The 14,608-nt window shown below is 47.8% G+C and overlaps 1 protein-coding gene across 1 annotated transcript in view; it reads right to left on the bottom strand.

Annotated features, from left to right (window-relative positions):
* Positions 1 to 246: 246 nt before the first annotated feature.
* The window catches only part of MYH3 (myosin heavy chain 3), a 27,463-nt gene continuing 13,101 nt past the window's right edge, over positions 247 to 14,608 (bottom strand). The window contains exons 15-41 of the mRNA XM_017531426.2: positions 13,608 to 13,778; positions 13,199 to 13,505; positions 13,020 to 13,090; positions 12,372 to 12,459; positions 12,172 to 12,289; positions 11,655 to 11,778; positions 11,425 to 11,561; positions 11,084 to 11,339; positions 10,645 to 10,887; positions 10,387 to 10,563; positions 10,131 to 10,276; positions 9,960 to 10,050; positions 9,152 to 9,541; positions 8,910 to 9,036; positions 7,136 to 7,254; positions 6,768 to 6,964; positions 6,241 to 6,424; positions 5,419 to 5,584; positions 4,992 to 5,116; positions 4,173 to 4,481; positions 3,533 to 3,736; positions 3,331 to 3,456; positions 2,012 to 2,182; positions 1,816 to 1,920; positions 1,556 to 1,651; positions 1,322 to 1,459; positions 247 to 392 (exon numbers count right to left, since the gene is read on the bottom strand). Coding sequence (XP_017386915.1) covers positions 366 to 392; positions 1,322 to 1,459; positions 1,556 to 1,651; positions 1,816 to 1,920; positions 2,012 to 2,182; positions 3,331 to 3,456; positions 3,533 to 3,736; positions 4,173 to 4,481; positions 4,992 to 5,116; positions 5,419 to 5,584; positions 6,241 to 6,424; positions 6,768 to 6,964; positions 7,136 to 7,254; positions 8,910 to 9,036; positions 9,152 to 9,541; positions 9,960 to 10,050; positions 10,131 to 10,276; positions 10,387 to 10,563; positions 10,645 to 10,887; positions 11,084 to 11,339; positions 11,425 to 11,561; positions 11,655 to 11,778; positions 12,172 to 12,289; positions 12,372 to 12,459; positions 13,020 to 13,090; positions 13,199 to 13,505; positions 13,608 to 13,778 — 4,413 coding nt within the window. The 3' untranslated portion in view covers positions 247 to 365. The remainder of the gene's footprint in view (positions 393 to 1,321; positions 1,460 to 1,555; positions 1,652 to 1,815; positions 1,921 to 2,011; positions 2,183 to 3,330; positions 3,457 to 3,532; positions 3,737 to 4,172; positions 4,482 to 4,991; positions 5,117 to 5,418; positions 5,585 to 6,240; positions 6,425 to 6,767; positions 6,965 to 7,135; positions 7,255 to 8,909; positions 9,037 to 9,151; positions 9,542 to 9,959; positions 10,051 to 10,130; positions 10,277 to 10,386; positions 10,564 to 10,644; positions 10,888 to 11,083; positions 11,340 to 11,424; positions 11,562 to 11,654; positions 11,779 to 12,171; positions 12,290 to 12,371; positions 12,460 to 13,019; positions 13,091 to 13,198; positions 13,506 to 13,607; positions 13,779 to 14,608) is intronic.

The following is a 14,608-nucleotide window of genomic DNA, read 5'->3' as shown; positions in this document are numbered from 1 at the left end:
TCATATTAAGAGATGACTGTTTTGAAAAGCCTCCCTACCACTCCCCACCAAAGGAAAGGTTAACCTAGAAGTATTTTCCCCCTTTTGATTTAAGTAAAAAAGCCATCTCTCTGTCCGCACATACACACACCAATGGAATTTACCGAGCCATCTGCTTACAAAGATTCTACCTCTGAGCACAGAAACCATCAAACTAGGAACCATTTCCACACGGGGAAGAGGAAAACAAATACAGCAAAGCAGCCCCAGATTGAAACAAAGCAAAGTTTATTGCATGTGAAAAAGAGTCACATTAGGTATCGATGGTCAGGAACCAAGAAAACATACATTTTGCATATCTTCTGTCCTGCTTCAGGAGGGCTGGCTCACTCTTCGCTCTCATGGACCACCATCTGGGAAGAAAGTAGACACCTGGAGTCAAGTCGGGTGGCAGAGATTCCCGCCCCGCACTTCTACTGGCTGGCATCAGGGAGTTGCTTGCCTACTTCAGTGGGACACAGGACATTGGACCTTGGGAAAATGCACGACTGTATACATGGAGTCACTCCATAGCCTGAGAAAATGGCCCTCCGAAAGAGCAAGCCCTGAAAGCCGGACAGCTGGGCAGCCCTGAACCTATTGTCCGATGTTGTGAGTTCGGCAGGCTCTGGAGGGAGCTCCTGCAGCAGCCTTCTGGTACCCGCAGGGGGCACGTGAACGCACTCAGTGGGACCCGCTCACTCCTTTTCAGGATAGCAGGATTTTGTTTTTTGTTCTTTTTTTAATTTTTAGTCTGGGATACATGTACGGAATGTGCAGGTTTGTTACATAGGTATGTATGTGCCGTGGTGGTTTGCTGCACCCATCAACTCGTCATCTAGGTTTTAAGCCCCGCATGCATTAGGTATTTGTCCTAATGCTCTCCCTCCCCTCTCCCCCACTCCCCAACAGGCCCCAGCGTGTGATGTTCCCCTCCCTCTGTCCATGTGTTCTCATTGTTCAACTCTCACTAATAAGTGAGAACATCTGGTGTCTGGTTTTCTGTTCCTGTGCTAGTTTGATGAGAATGATGGCTTCCAGCTTCATCCATGTCCCTGTAAAAAACATGTCTCATTCCTTTTTATGGCTGCATAGTATTCCATGGTGTGTATGTGCAGGATGGTGGTTTTCACTGTGACTCACAGCCTGGATTCTAGTGAGGGTACAGTCAGCTAAGTGGCTTTAAGCACTTTATCTTCCTGAGCCTCAGATTCCCCAGTTCTAAAGTAAGGGGTTCTCTGAGGTTCCTTCCAGCTCGGAAATTTCTACAGTCCCTCGGGGCTCTGCCAAGTCAGCGCCTCACCCTGCTGGAGGTGAAGTCTCGAGTCTTAGCACGGAGCTTGTTGACTTGAGATTCTGCAATATCCGCACGTTCCTCGGCCTCCTCCAGCTCGTGCTGAGCCTTTCGGAATTTGGTGAGATGGGCATTGGCTTGTTCATCCTAAAACCAAAGAGCCCAGGCAGGTTAGATCAGCACAGAACTCCCTGAGGAAAACAGCCTGGGCTGCGTGCTGCAGTCAGCACCGATCTCACTTACAGCCTCCTCAGCCTGCCTCTTGTAGGACTTGACTTTCACTTGCAATTTATCCACCAGATCCTGCAATCTCAGCACATTCTTCCGGTCCTCTTCACTCTAAATGAGAAAGTGGGGATGTCACGGGAGAGGAGGGGGCAGATTTGCACACGGCGTGCTCCACTTTCTGGGCTCACGTGTTTCTTCCTGAGGTTTGGTGGAGAGTCTGGGGTGGCATTTGCACTCCACAGAGGACGTGATCATGGCATTTGCCTTCCGCTTACCTGGTACGTCAGCTCCTTGACCCTCCGCTCATACTTCCTCAGACCCTTAACAGACTCTGTGTTCTTCTTCTGCTCCCCCTCAAGCTCAAACTCCAGCTCTCGGATCTAGGGGAGAGGGTGGGGAAATTAGTCTGGGGCTGGAGAATGATCGGGAGACTGGAAAGGGCAGTACAGGCAGGCTTCCTCCTGCACACACCCTCGTCTCCAGTTTCTGGATCTGCTTCTTTCCCCCCTTCAGCGCCAGCTGCTCTGCCTCGTCTAGACGGTGCTGCAGGTCCTTCACCGTCTGCTCCAGGTTCTTCTTCATCCGCTCCAGGTGGGCGCTGGTGTCCTGTTCCTTCTTCAGCTCCTCAGCCATCATGGCAGCCTGAAAAGCACATGGGACATGCTAGGATGCTGAGGAAGCTCCAGTGCCTTGGAACTGTCAAAACCCAGGGACCTCAGAGGACCAGAGACCGTGCTAAAGAAAAAGGACAATAGGTGAGCCTGTGACTAAGTACACCCTGCTGCCCTGGAAGAGGGCCAGAGCTACACCCAGTAGATAAAATAACCTAAGCAATGAGACCTTCAGGGACAGGCTGGGAAACAGTTTCTTCCCCTTCTTAAGCTGGCCTCCTTGAAACCCTCCTCTGCCCCAGGGAAATTCTTTTTTTTAATTATCATCAATATATATTTTCAAAGGAGCTTGAGACTTAGAGTAGTCTGACTTGATACCCAGCCTCACAGATCTGGGGATAGTGAGATTAAGGGAGGACCTCTGGAGAATTAAGGCTGTACAGAAACAGTAGTCGTTTTGAGGTGAAGTTCTCCCCCCGGGCAGCAGGTGGCACCATTAGCGCTGTGGGCCATCAGGAGACAGCCTCAGAGACCCAGGAAGGGAGAAAGGTGTGGGATATTGACACCTCCGGGTCTTGTTTTCTTTCTTTTCTTTTCTTTCTTTTTTTTTTTTTTTTGAGACTGAGTTTCAATCTTGTTGCCCAGGATGGAGTGCAATGGTGTGATCTCAGCTCACCTCCACCTCCCGGGTTCAAGTGATTCTCCTGCCTCAGCCTCCCGAGTAGCTGGGATTACAGGCATGTACCACCAAGCCCAGCTAATTTTGTACTTGTAGTAGAGACAGGGTTTCTCCATGTTGGTCAGGCTGGTCTCGAACTCCCAACCTCAGGTGACCCACTTGCCTCAGCCTCCCAGAGTGCTGGGATTACAGGCGTGAGCCACTGCACCCAGCCAGGATCTTGTTTTCATATTTAGAATAAGTCAGATGTTGACGGAAAGACGTGCACACCTCTCCGAGCCAGGCAGAACTACTAGGATATGATCCCTTCCTGCCTTTTTTTCATATGCCCTTCCTCTACAGTGCAGGTGGGACCAGGAGATTTGGCAGAGATGGGAGAGCTTGGGGAGCAGAGTGTGTACCAGGTGTGTCTGGGGGAGACCCCACCTGTCTAACTGTGTGGGAACTTTAATGCAGTGCAATGCTGGCAGCCCGAGGGCAGCGGGAAGGAGACGCCTTACATCTGTGATGGCCTTCTTGGCCTTCTCCTCAGCATTCCTTGCATCCCTGCTGGCATCTTCCACCTCACTCTGGAGCTGCATGAGATCTGTCTCCAGCTTCTTCTTGGTGTGGATGAGGCTGGTGTTCTAGGGCAAGAGGAGAGCTGTTACCCAGGTGTGTCTGAGGCTGGAACCTCGCCTCTTTTCCTCTCCCTTCCCTCACCTGGGTGTGCAGCAGCTGCACCCTCTCGTTGGAGTCCAGGAGCTCCTGTTCTGCCAGTTTCCGGGCCCTCTCCGTCTGCTCCAGAGTGGCCCGCAGCTCCTCCACCTCGGCCTGCAGCAGGTTGGCTCTGCGCTCCACGATGGCCAGCTGCTCCTTTAGGTCCTCCTGGCCACGGAGGGCATCATCCAGGTGGAGCTGTGTATCCTAGCCAGAGGAAAAAGGAACATTCTATTTGAAGTTGAGGCATTAGGACCATGAGCCTCATCTACATCTCTGAGTTTCTTTTTTTGTTGTTTTTTTTTTAGACAGGGTCTTGTTCTGTCACCCAAGCTGGAGTGCAGTGGCATGATCTCAGCTCACTGCAACATCTGCCTCCTGGGCTCAAGCAATCCTCCCATCTCAGCTTCCCAAGTAGCTGAGACTACAGGCTCGTGCCACCATGCCTAGCTGATTTTTAAATTTTTTTGTAGAGATGAGGTTTTGCTGTATTGCCCAGGCTGGTCTTGAACTCCTGGGCTCAAGCAAGCTTTTTGCCTTGGTCTCCCGAAGCACTGGGACTATAGACGTGAACGACTGTGCCCATCCTGCTTCTCTGAGTGTGTGAGGACGGGAGGCTTTTCCCCAAGGAGCTCTCTCAAACCTTCAGCTGTCCCTGGACACTCCGGAGGTGTTTGAGGGTCTCTGCAGCCTGGCGGTTGGCGTGGCTTAGCTGGATCTCGATTTCGTTCAGGTCCCCCTCCATCTTCTTCTTGAGGCGGATGGCTTCATTCCTGCTCCGCACCTCGGCGTCCAGGGCACTTTGCATGGTTTCCACCGTTCTCTGGTAGTTCCTTTTCAGCTGCTCGATCTCCTCATCCTTCTCAGCGATCTTTCTATCAATTTCTGATTTCACTTGCGTCAGTTCAAGCTGGATTCGGAGGATCTTGGCTTCCTCATGCTCAAGAGCAGCCTTTAGGAAACAAAACCAAATCGAATAGTGTCCGTGTTGGTACAGAGCCAGCTCCACTACCCTGCAGGGTAACAAAGCTTCAGTGGAATAATCCTAAATCTAACCCTATGATACTCACAACTCACTTTTTAAAAGTCCGAAATCTATCTTCAGTGCAGAAACAAAACTATGTTTCATTGCTTGTTGGTCTTGATTATACTGTCAACCAATAGTAATGCTTAAATCATCATATTTCTTAGGTGCGTAAAGCATTTTCTAGATATTTTTAATTCATCTAAGATTTTGTAAAATCTCATCGCTAAGCCTATTTTAATATGACAGTCTTCTCCAATAAATATAAGATAATTCACAGGTGTTATTCAGCCTCACGGTTTTGCTGAGTGACAGGAAATGAGCAGGCATTAGGACTGTGATTTGACAGAGGCAAAAATGAAGACATATCACAGAGCAGCCTGCCTCACCGGCAGCCACTCACCGCGACTGTGTCTGCGCCCGCCTCCCAGCACTCACCTCTGCTTCCTCTAGAGCCAGCTGAATATCAGCCTTTTCCAGCTCAATCTGCTTTCTTGACTTCTCCAGTTCATGGATGGTTTTACCATTTTCAGCGATTTGTTCTGTGAGATCTGCTATTTCCTCTGCCAAGAAATAAGTTTCAATTGCATATGAGCGCCTCTGCATGGGTTTCCAGACATGCAAAGGGTTGACGCGATGCTATTTACCTAGTTTTTATTATCATCCTAAGGTTTCCTATTTCCTGGAGATAAGGTATCGTATAGAGACAGGCTAAAAAGTAACCCATCAGATGGTGAACACCTTGTGTGTGCATTATTGTACACGTGTGTAGGAATCTGAATGATGAAGCCACACCCACGCCAGCATGCCCTCGGGCAATAAGAGCACTAAAGGAAAAGGTTTCAGACGGTTTCGAATGGCTTACGCTCTAAGTTCTTATTTTCCCGTTTCACAGTTTCAAGCTGATCTAAGGCTTCCTCGTAGGCGTTTTTCAGTTTGAAGAGCTCCGTGCTTAAGGAGCGGGACTCCTTCAGAGATGCCTCCAGCTCTGCCTGGCTCTCCTCACACTTTGTCTTCCATTCGGCCAACACCTGAAACAGCAGGATGGACAGTCTCTCCGTTTCTGAGGTCTCCTCTAGGTTTCTAACTAAATTCTAAATAATTAAATTAAATGTAGAGTTAGGGCCACCCTTGGCATCACTTGCCTGGCTCCTTGTTATTGATTATGGGGCTCATCAAGATTTTGTTCCATAGATGTACTCAAGGTAATGAGTCAGGGACAACTGCCTTCTTGAAAAAGCAAATCGATCTTTCGAGAAGGAATTAGCTGGGTATAATTGCCCTTTTCCTAATAGGAAAATGGCCCCATGCTTCTAAATATTTCATTAAAGCATTGGTTCCAACCAACTTTATCTGCCATCTTGAAAGAAGTGCTTCTAGAAAGCCTCCCAGTGGGACCTCAGCTTAGGCAGACCAGCAGTATCGGGAAAGGAAAAATGCTTAGGGCTGCACAACATTGTAGAAATTGGGTTGTTTCCACAGGCAATATTTGAAAGGGACCTCTACCCCCAGCCCATTCCTTCTGTTTTGCAGGTGAGGAAATTATAGGCCAGTGAAGTTCAGGCACTTGTCTGAAGGCCACGCTGCTGGTGAGGGCAGTCAGGCCTGGGATGCATTCCCCTTCTTCCACAGCTACTAGAAATCCCCTACATCATGGTGTTTAGCCAGCACAGAGCGGACCCCACACCTTGTCAAAGTTTCTCTGCTTCTTGTCCAGAGCGGCGGCCAGGGAGTTGGCTCTTTCCACATCAACCATCAGATCCTCCACCTCTCCTTGCAGCCTCTGCTTGGTCTTCTCCAGCGACGCACATTTAGCATTCACTGCCTCAACCTGTTCCTCGGAATCTTGAAGGCGCTGAGCAAGTTTTTTCCTTAAAGAATATGAAAGAGAAGCAGCTGTTTATTTAAGTTTCCATCCCCTTGAACATCACTACTCATCAAGCTGGAATCACTCATCTGTGTGAGTCAGACGCCCATGTGTTTTTAAACGCCCAGGAGAATTTCCTGCCTACTCAAAACCCGGGATCAATAACTTGCCTTGTGTCTAACAAAGATCAAAGTTGTTTGTTTTAATAAAACGTGCTAACGCCAGGTCCATCGGATGGTTCAGCACCACATTTAAAGACATATAAGATGGGGAAACATCTAGTAACAACAACAAATTCATCGAATTCAGTCCCCAGTAGTTCTTCTAAAGCAAACAGAGCTACGCACTTGGCCTCCTCCAGCTCCTCGGTGCGCTGGATGGCGTCCGTCTCGTATTTGGTCCTCCACTGGGCAACCTCAGTGTTGGCCTTGGACAGCGCCCTCTGCAGCTCCGCTTTGCCTTCCTGCTCCTCCTCATACTGTTCCCGCAGCAGGTCACAGTCATGGCGGGAGGACTGCAGGGCATGCGCCAGGGCGTTCTTGGCCTGCAGAAGTCAAAATGAGAAGTGCGCCTAATATATCTAGTGCCAAGTGCATGATACAATCCAAGTTTGTTCCTTCTATCACCAGCTACTGAATGAAATTGCCTTTTATTTTTCCTCCTGCAGGTGATAATTTGAAAATAAGAGCAAAGAAGCCTCCCTTAGAAGATATACCTTGTTCTCTTCCTCCAGCTGCCTCTTGAGTTCTTCTATTTGCTGGGTAAATGCTTGCTTGCTCCTGGAAAGTTGGGATACTATGCTTTCCTTTTCTTCCAGCTGACGACTCAGCTCACCTGTGTCCAGAAGGAAATACTTTGAGTTCATTCATTCACTCATTCACTCACCAAGTTTCTGTTACGTGTAAGGCACTGTGCTAAGATCTAGGGAGAGAGGAAATGGTAAGATGTGCTTTTTTCTTGAGGGAAAAGGTCTATTGTTCATGAAAAGGAACAATATCAGTTCTGAAAGAAGAACTGATAAGATATTGTTGTAAACTACTGGAAGGTAGGACTGAATTCGGTCAAAAAAAAAAAAAATCTGGCTGGGCATCCCAGCACTTTGGGAGGCAGAGGCAGGCAGATCACGAGGTCAGGAGATTGAGACCATCCTGGCCAACATGGTAAAACCCCATCTCTACTAAAATACAAAAAAATTAGCTGGGCGTGGTGGTGCATGCTTGTAGTCCCCGCTACTCAGGAGGCTGAGGCAGGGGAATCGCTTGAACCTGGGCGGTGGGGGATGCTGTGAGCGGAGATCGTGCCACTGCACTACAGCCTGGGTGACACAGCAAGACTCCATCTCAAAAAAAAAGAATCCATTGAGAAGAACTGTAAGTGTAAACATTACCAGGAGCACCTAATAACTCCTATCAGACTTCCCCAGTGACAGGTGTTTCCAGCTGCTTGTTGATTTGTTAACAAATACTTAGAGAAATACTTAGAGCTTTGTATCTCTAGTTAGACTCTTGGGTGACTAGGGTAAGTTCAAGTTTATACGCTTACATAGAGGTAAGAGAAAAATGTGGAATGGGGCTTTGTGACTCCAGAGGTGAATCCCCCAACATGAGTGCAAAAGTGGCTACCAAATTTCTCTTCACTGCCTTGGCTGTGACTGCCAGCCAAGGATTCATTCACCTGTGAGGATGCACCAGGGCTGGGTGGAGCCACACTTTCTAGGCGGAAGCCCCAAATAACATTCCCTTACTCTTTGGAGGGGGGCAGAGGTGGATGGAGTTTCACTTTTGTTGTCCAGTGCAGTGGTGCAGTCTCAGCTCACTGCAACCCCCGCCTCTTGGGTTCAAGTGATTCTCCTGCCTCTGCCTCCCAAGTAGTTGGGATTGCAGGTGCCCCACCACCATGCCCAGCTAATTTTTGTATTTTTAGTAGAGACAGAGTTTCTCCATATTGACCAGACTGGTCTCGAACTCCTGACCTAAGGTGATCCACCCGCTTTGGCCTCCCAAAGTGCTGGGATGACAGGCGTGAGCCTCCACACCCGGCCTCCCTTACGTTTTTATTACACACCAAGACCTTTAAACACTGGCCACGTTTCTCTCTTCTCAAAAACTTGGATGCAGACAATGAATATCTGAATTCATGTGCAGAAAGAAGTAGAAGACCATGGCTCTTAGCTTCTAGTCTCCTTTCTGCCCATCAGAGTCTGCTTGATGCAAGTCTATATTAATTTTGAAAGAGTTTGAATGAGATGGTAGTTTGAGCCCCTTCTCATTCTGCTCTACTTCTCTCTCTCTTGTTCTTACTCAACTCTCAATGTTCTCTCCCTTCGGGGTATTTCAAATGGCTCTTTTGAGTTATTTCAATTTCTTGTCTCCTGAAAAGATGCCTCCCTAGAGATTCTCCCCCAAACACACCCTGCCCTTGGTTTCAGCCAGGTGCGCTGCTGGGTGCCAGGAGGTTTTGGCCCTACGGGTTTCCTGCATGTGGCTCACCAGCCTCGGTCAGCAGACGAGACTTCTGTGTGGTCAGCTCGCTCAGGCACCTCTGAATCTCCTCATTCTTGCCCCTGGCCTCACTTAACTGATCCTCCAGGGTTCGGCAGATTTTTTCCAGATTTGCCTGAAGGATTCAGAAGAGGGAACAGTGTCAGTCGGCGAAGTCAGGTTTGCATGACCGTGAAGTCTCTCTGATGGAAGGCCTTGAGCACCCCCACCCCGCCCCACACCCCCAGCACCTTAGATTTCGACACACTCTCCATGCTGCTGGAGAGGTCATCAATCTCCAGCTTGAACTCGCTCTTCTCCTTCTCCAGCTTCTGCTTCACCCGCTGCAGGTTGTCAATCTGCTCCCCGAGCTCGGCCACACTGTCTGCGTGCTTCTTCCTCAGCGTCGCCACCGTGGCTTCGTGCTGCAGGGTGGCCTCCTCCAGGTCCCTGCGCAGCTTCAGGAACTCCGCCTCCCGCTTCTTGTTGAGCTCTATCTGCGTGGAGGTGACGCCTCCCGCCTCCTCCAGCCGCTCGCTCAGCTCCTCCAGCTCCCGGGCGTAATCGCTGCGCTGTTTCTCGGTCTTCGCACGGGTCGCCCTCTCCGCCTCTATCTCCTCTTCCAGCTCCTCAATTCGAGCCTGTGGAGGGCAGCCATTCACCTGGCGGTCAGTCGCTTCCCCATAGGGACTCTGATTGTCAAGAACAGGCTGGCTTCCCTCCCCATTAGGCAAACTGAGTCTTAGACTCCCCCCAGTGAATATTGCAAGTTTCCTTTCACATGAATTTTGTCTGCCCCAACACAGTAATTACCCCTGCAGTGACCAAACCAGGACATTTTCCACTCAACAAAATGTTGACCTTAAACACTTTAATTATGGATTTTGTCAGATGTTACAGAAAACGGTTCATCACTGTCAGGGCAGCCTAGCAGAAAGGGAACCATGGGGCAGGTGGCCCCACAGTCTTGTCCACTTGCTCTAAATGGCTTACAGCAGACAGCACCCAGCTCACTGTAAGTGACCCCACATGGAAAAGAGAGATGCAAAGGCCTCCGACCTGCAACTCTTTGATTTTCTTCTGAAACTGGAGGCCCAGTGTCTGCTCATCTTCCACTTTGCTTTGAAGCTGACAATATTCAAAATCTTTCCTGTGAAGAGAAATGTAGAATGCATGAAGACAAAATACACAGGAACTCGCAGAATGGAAGCCAGTGGTCGTAGGGCATACTTCTTGAGCCTTTCGTCCAGCTGCTGCTTGTCATTCTCCAGATCTAATATGGACTCTTGGGCAAGCTTCAAGTCTCCTTCCAATTTCCTTTTGTTCCTTTCCAGGTCTACACGGAGCTTCTTTTCTTGTTCTAGGGAGCTTTCCAGCTGAAAAAAAGGCACCATTTCCTTTTGGGAACAAATGCTTTGCAAGAGGACCCTTGAGAGCTCCTCCAACCCTGGAGTTCTGGGACTCCCAATGAGCATTATTTACTTACGTCTTCTACTTGCTGTTCCAGTTTGCTCTTGATTTTGTTCAAAGAATTGACCTTGTCTTCTTCAGCTTGGAGGTCATCCAAGGTCTGTTGGTGGGCCTCTTGGAGGGCCTTCTTCTCCCGGGTTAACTTTGCAATTGTTTCATCTAACCCGGAGAGTTCCTCAGTAAGGTTTTTAACCTAAGAAGAATCCCCAAGCAAGTATAAGCATAAAATTTAGTTTGCAATATATCAACCTAGATGCACCTACAAGGAGAATACCTTGTTCTCTGTGGCATGCTTCTCCTTCTCAACCTTGGCCAGTGTCAGCTCAAGGTCGTCAATGTCTTTCTTGAGCTCTGAACATTCATCCTCCAGTTTCCTCTTCTTGGCTGTCAGCTCAGCATTGATCTCTTCCTCATCCTCAGCTCTCTCAGTCACCTCCTTGATCTTGGCCTCGAGCTGGAATTTGGCTTTGATCAGCTGATCACATCTTTCCTCAGCATCCAACAAATTTTCACTTTCCTTAAAAAAAAAAAGAATAATAATTTCTTTTAATGATATAAGGTTTGTGACATTCCAGTGTTTTGTTATATATGAAGTTCTTTATGAAGCATTTCAACTACAAAGCAAAAATCACCATCAAAAACCCAGTTTTTCTAAATAAATAATCAAATCTAGAAGAGTTAAAAAAAAAATAATAAGGCTGTTAAACACATACAGCTTGTACTTGGAGCTGGAGGTCATTCTTCTCTTGGACCAGAGTCACCAGTTTTTCCTCTAGCTCTTTCCTTTTTGCCTCCGACTTGGCAAGTTCATCTTTGGTTTTCTGGAATTCTTCCTTCATGGTGGCCATCTCTTTCTCGGTCTCCGCACTCTTGAGGAGGGGCTTGATCTTGAAGAAGAGTTTCATCCAGGGCCAGTGCTTGACGTTCATGAATGAGCGAATGTTGTACTGGATGCAGAAGATGGACTCCCTAAAAACAAGACCTTGCTTATTTCTGAGAGAGAACCCCCCACCTTCCCCAGAGAGGTCAAGTTTGAACAAAGACCCTGCTGGACCTCCTCTGCACCATCTTCTGGAATTCCACACGCATGAGAAACCCTCTGCACAAAGCTTGTGTCCGGGTGATCAGTTTGGCCAGGCGGTCATCCCTCATCTCTTCCAGGGTTCCCAGCAAGCCAGCCTTGAAGAACACCTGATGGGGCAGAAGGGCAACACGAGTCAGTTTCCTGGAGAGGCTGTGTCAAGAGGACGAAAAGGCCAGCATCTGTCAGAACTGACGCATTACCTTGGTGTGTCCAAATTTGTACTGAGTGTGGTCAATGTCGATGGATGCCAGAAGCTTTTCACAAGCTTTCTTGCTGTCAATGAATTGTCCCTCAGGGATCGCACTGGCATTCAGCACTCGGTATCTGCGTTGTAGACACGGAAATCATCACAGACTGTTGGCAAACACACAAACCTTGGAGATCATGCAGTTCAGGCCTCTCTTCCCACAGGCAGAAGGCCAAGGTCCTGGGAGATGAAGACACCAGCTCAGAGTCACACTGCTAGACAGCAGTCTAGAATCTAGGTCTCTTGACTCTTAGGCTGGAGCTTTTCCTGCCATTTTATACATCCAATAAATTCCAGAGAAAAACGTGCAAGAAACAAATATGTATACCTCGGCCAAATGACGAGTTGTTCCGTTTACATGGAGGTCTATAACTGTTCTTTTGAAATGGGTCTTTTCATACCAATCTTTCTCCCTCTCAAATTCCAGTGTACATGTCATCACCACGCATAGAGAACATTTTAGTACACACCTTTGTTTAAAATCCCCATAGAGAATCCTGTTTGGGAATCCTTTCCTGCAGATGCGGATACCCTCCAGGACGCCGTTACAGCGCAGCTGGTGCAGGACAAGGCTGTGTTCCATCGCCCCTGGGAACAGAAGCAAGACATCAGCTTTCCGCAGAGTTTCTTAAAAGCCGAGCACCGCCCAGAGCGCCAGCAGGTGTCTCACCTGGAGTTTTGGTTTCATTGGGAATTATACAACGCACAAAGTGAGGGTGAGTAGTTCTTAAGTTTGACATCAGCTTGTTCAGGTTTTCCTAAAAGAAAAAAAAAGACATTTGCCATTCTACTGGAGGTTTTTATGAAGACAAGACATCCATTGTAATGAAAATAATATCTGTGTTTAAAATTTATCGTAAGTTCTAAAGAATAGTGAAATGATTTAGCTCTGTCTTTTAATGGTCCTGTGGCTGGAGGTCTAGGCTAGTAACTGATACAATTGTCTTTTGCCTCCCAGTGAGCCAGAGGCTTGCCAAGTACAAAATGCTGTCTGAAATCAACTTGGTATGGATCTACCGGGGGTGTGAGGTCTATTGCTGGCGTCCTTTAGGTAAATTGGACAGTTTTCCTGGAAACTCATCCCCCAGACCAGCCAACTCAGCTCTCTTTGGTAAAAGATAATAGTGATATTCTCATCCCACATTGGTTAGACCATATTTATTATCTTTTATTACCTGTCACTTCACCTCAGTAAGTGACACTAATCAGATCAAGGCAACACTACTACTCTTGAATAGGCCAAGTTTAGAATCTCAACACTGCTCATTTTGATACGACTTAAACCAATGAAAAGCAAATAAACTTGTATTTTTCTTACCCTGAAAAGGGCAGAGACAGTTTGGAAGGAAGAACCCTTCTTCTTGGCAACTTTCTTCTTCCCACTGTCAGCTGAAAGCAATAAAGGAAGGAACTTGCTATAGGTGAATCTAAAAAGTTTTTTTTGTTACCATGGGACAAGTGGAGAGAGATCACATGAACACAAAGCACTCCTGTTACCATCCGCCGTGGCAAACGTGGCATAGAGGTGCGCCAGGAGCCTGTTGGAGGACTTCTGATACAGCCCGACAACAGTCTCATTCAGAGGGTCCTTGTTCTTCTCCAGCCAGCCTGAGACACTGTAGTCCACGGTGCCTGCATAGTGGATCAGCGAGAAGTGGGCCTCAGCCCTGCCTTTGACCACCTTGGGCTTCTGGAAGTTGTTGGACTTCCCAAGATGCTGGTCATACAGCTTGTTCTTGAAGGAGGTGTCTGTTGCCTTGGGGAACATGCACTCCTCTTCCAGGATGGAGAAGATGCCCATGGGCTGAGTTGAAGGCAAGGCAGAGCGCATAGGGGTAAATATGAGTTACAGTAACAAGCAGAAGAGTCTATGAGAAGAGCTGACTGTGGGGATGGAACAGGTTACCTTCTCGATGAGCTCGATGCAGGCAGCCAGGTCCATCCCGAAGTCAATGAACGTCCACTCGATGCCTTCCTTCTTGTACTCCTCCTGCTCCAGCACGAACATGTGGTGGTTGAAAAACTGTTGCAGTTTCTCATTGGTGAAGTTGATGCACAGCTGCTCCAGGCTGTTATACTAACAACAAAATATAATGTTTGTGTGAAAAGTTAGACTTCTTTCAAAATCAAAGACCATCAGCGTTCCTCATTGTCCAGGCTCTTGGCAAATGCATTAATACTGTCAGATACAGTCACAGTCTTCAAGGCCTGCCTCAGGTCACACCTCCTCCTTGGAGTCTTCTGTAGACTTCCAATTAGAAGGTGTTCCTCCCTCTCCTGAGTCCTGCGGGCTGGGCATCGCTTGTGTACTTTATTTTGCAGTTGCTCTTCAATGTGCCATACAGACTTCTATTTCTTCTCTACTAGAGACTACTGGACTACAAGCTCGTCTTTTTTTTCATCTGCATGTCTTGTACCTGGGAAACGCTAAATATATCCTTTGATGAGTGGCTATGCACGTCTAACACAGAACCGGTGGGATATTTATAGATAATAGTGTGTGAGTAACTTTTCAAATTCTCTGTCTCTCTTTTTTGGCAGTCCCTAAATTAGTAATTGCATTTAATTCTTTTTTCTTTTATTCATTTGAAAATGTCCTTTAACATTCCACTTGATAGACATCTTCCTCCTTTTAAAAATAATACAAACCCAACAGGGTGCAGTGGCTCATACCCATAATCTCAGCACTTTGGGAGGCTGAGGTGGATGGATCACTTGAGGTCAGGAGTTCGAGACCAGCCTGCCCAACATGAAGAAACTCCATCTCTACTAAAAATATAACAGTTTGTTCGGCATGGTGGCATGCACCTGTAATCCCAGCTACTCAGGATGCTGAGGCAGGAGAATCACTTGAACTCAGGAGGCAGAGGTCGCAGTGAGCCAAGATTGCCCCACTGCACTCCAGCC

Source organism: Cebus imitator, unplaced genomic scaffold, assembly GCF_001604975.1.
Source record: "Cebus imitator isolate Cc_AM_T3 unplaced genomic scaffold, Cebus_imitator-1.0 Scaffold72, whole genome shotgun sequence".
In the NCBI taxonomy this organism is placed as follows: Eukaryota; Metazoa; Chordata; class Mammalia; order Primates; family Cebidae; genus Cebus; species Cebus imitator.
This window is presented reverse-complemented; position numbering and strand designations above follow the sequence as displayed.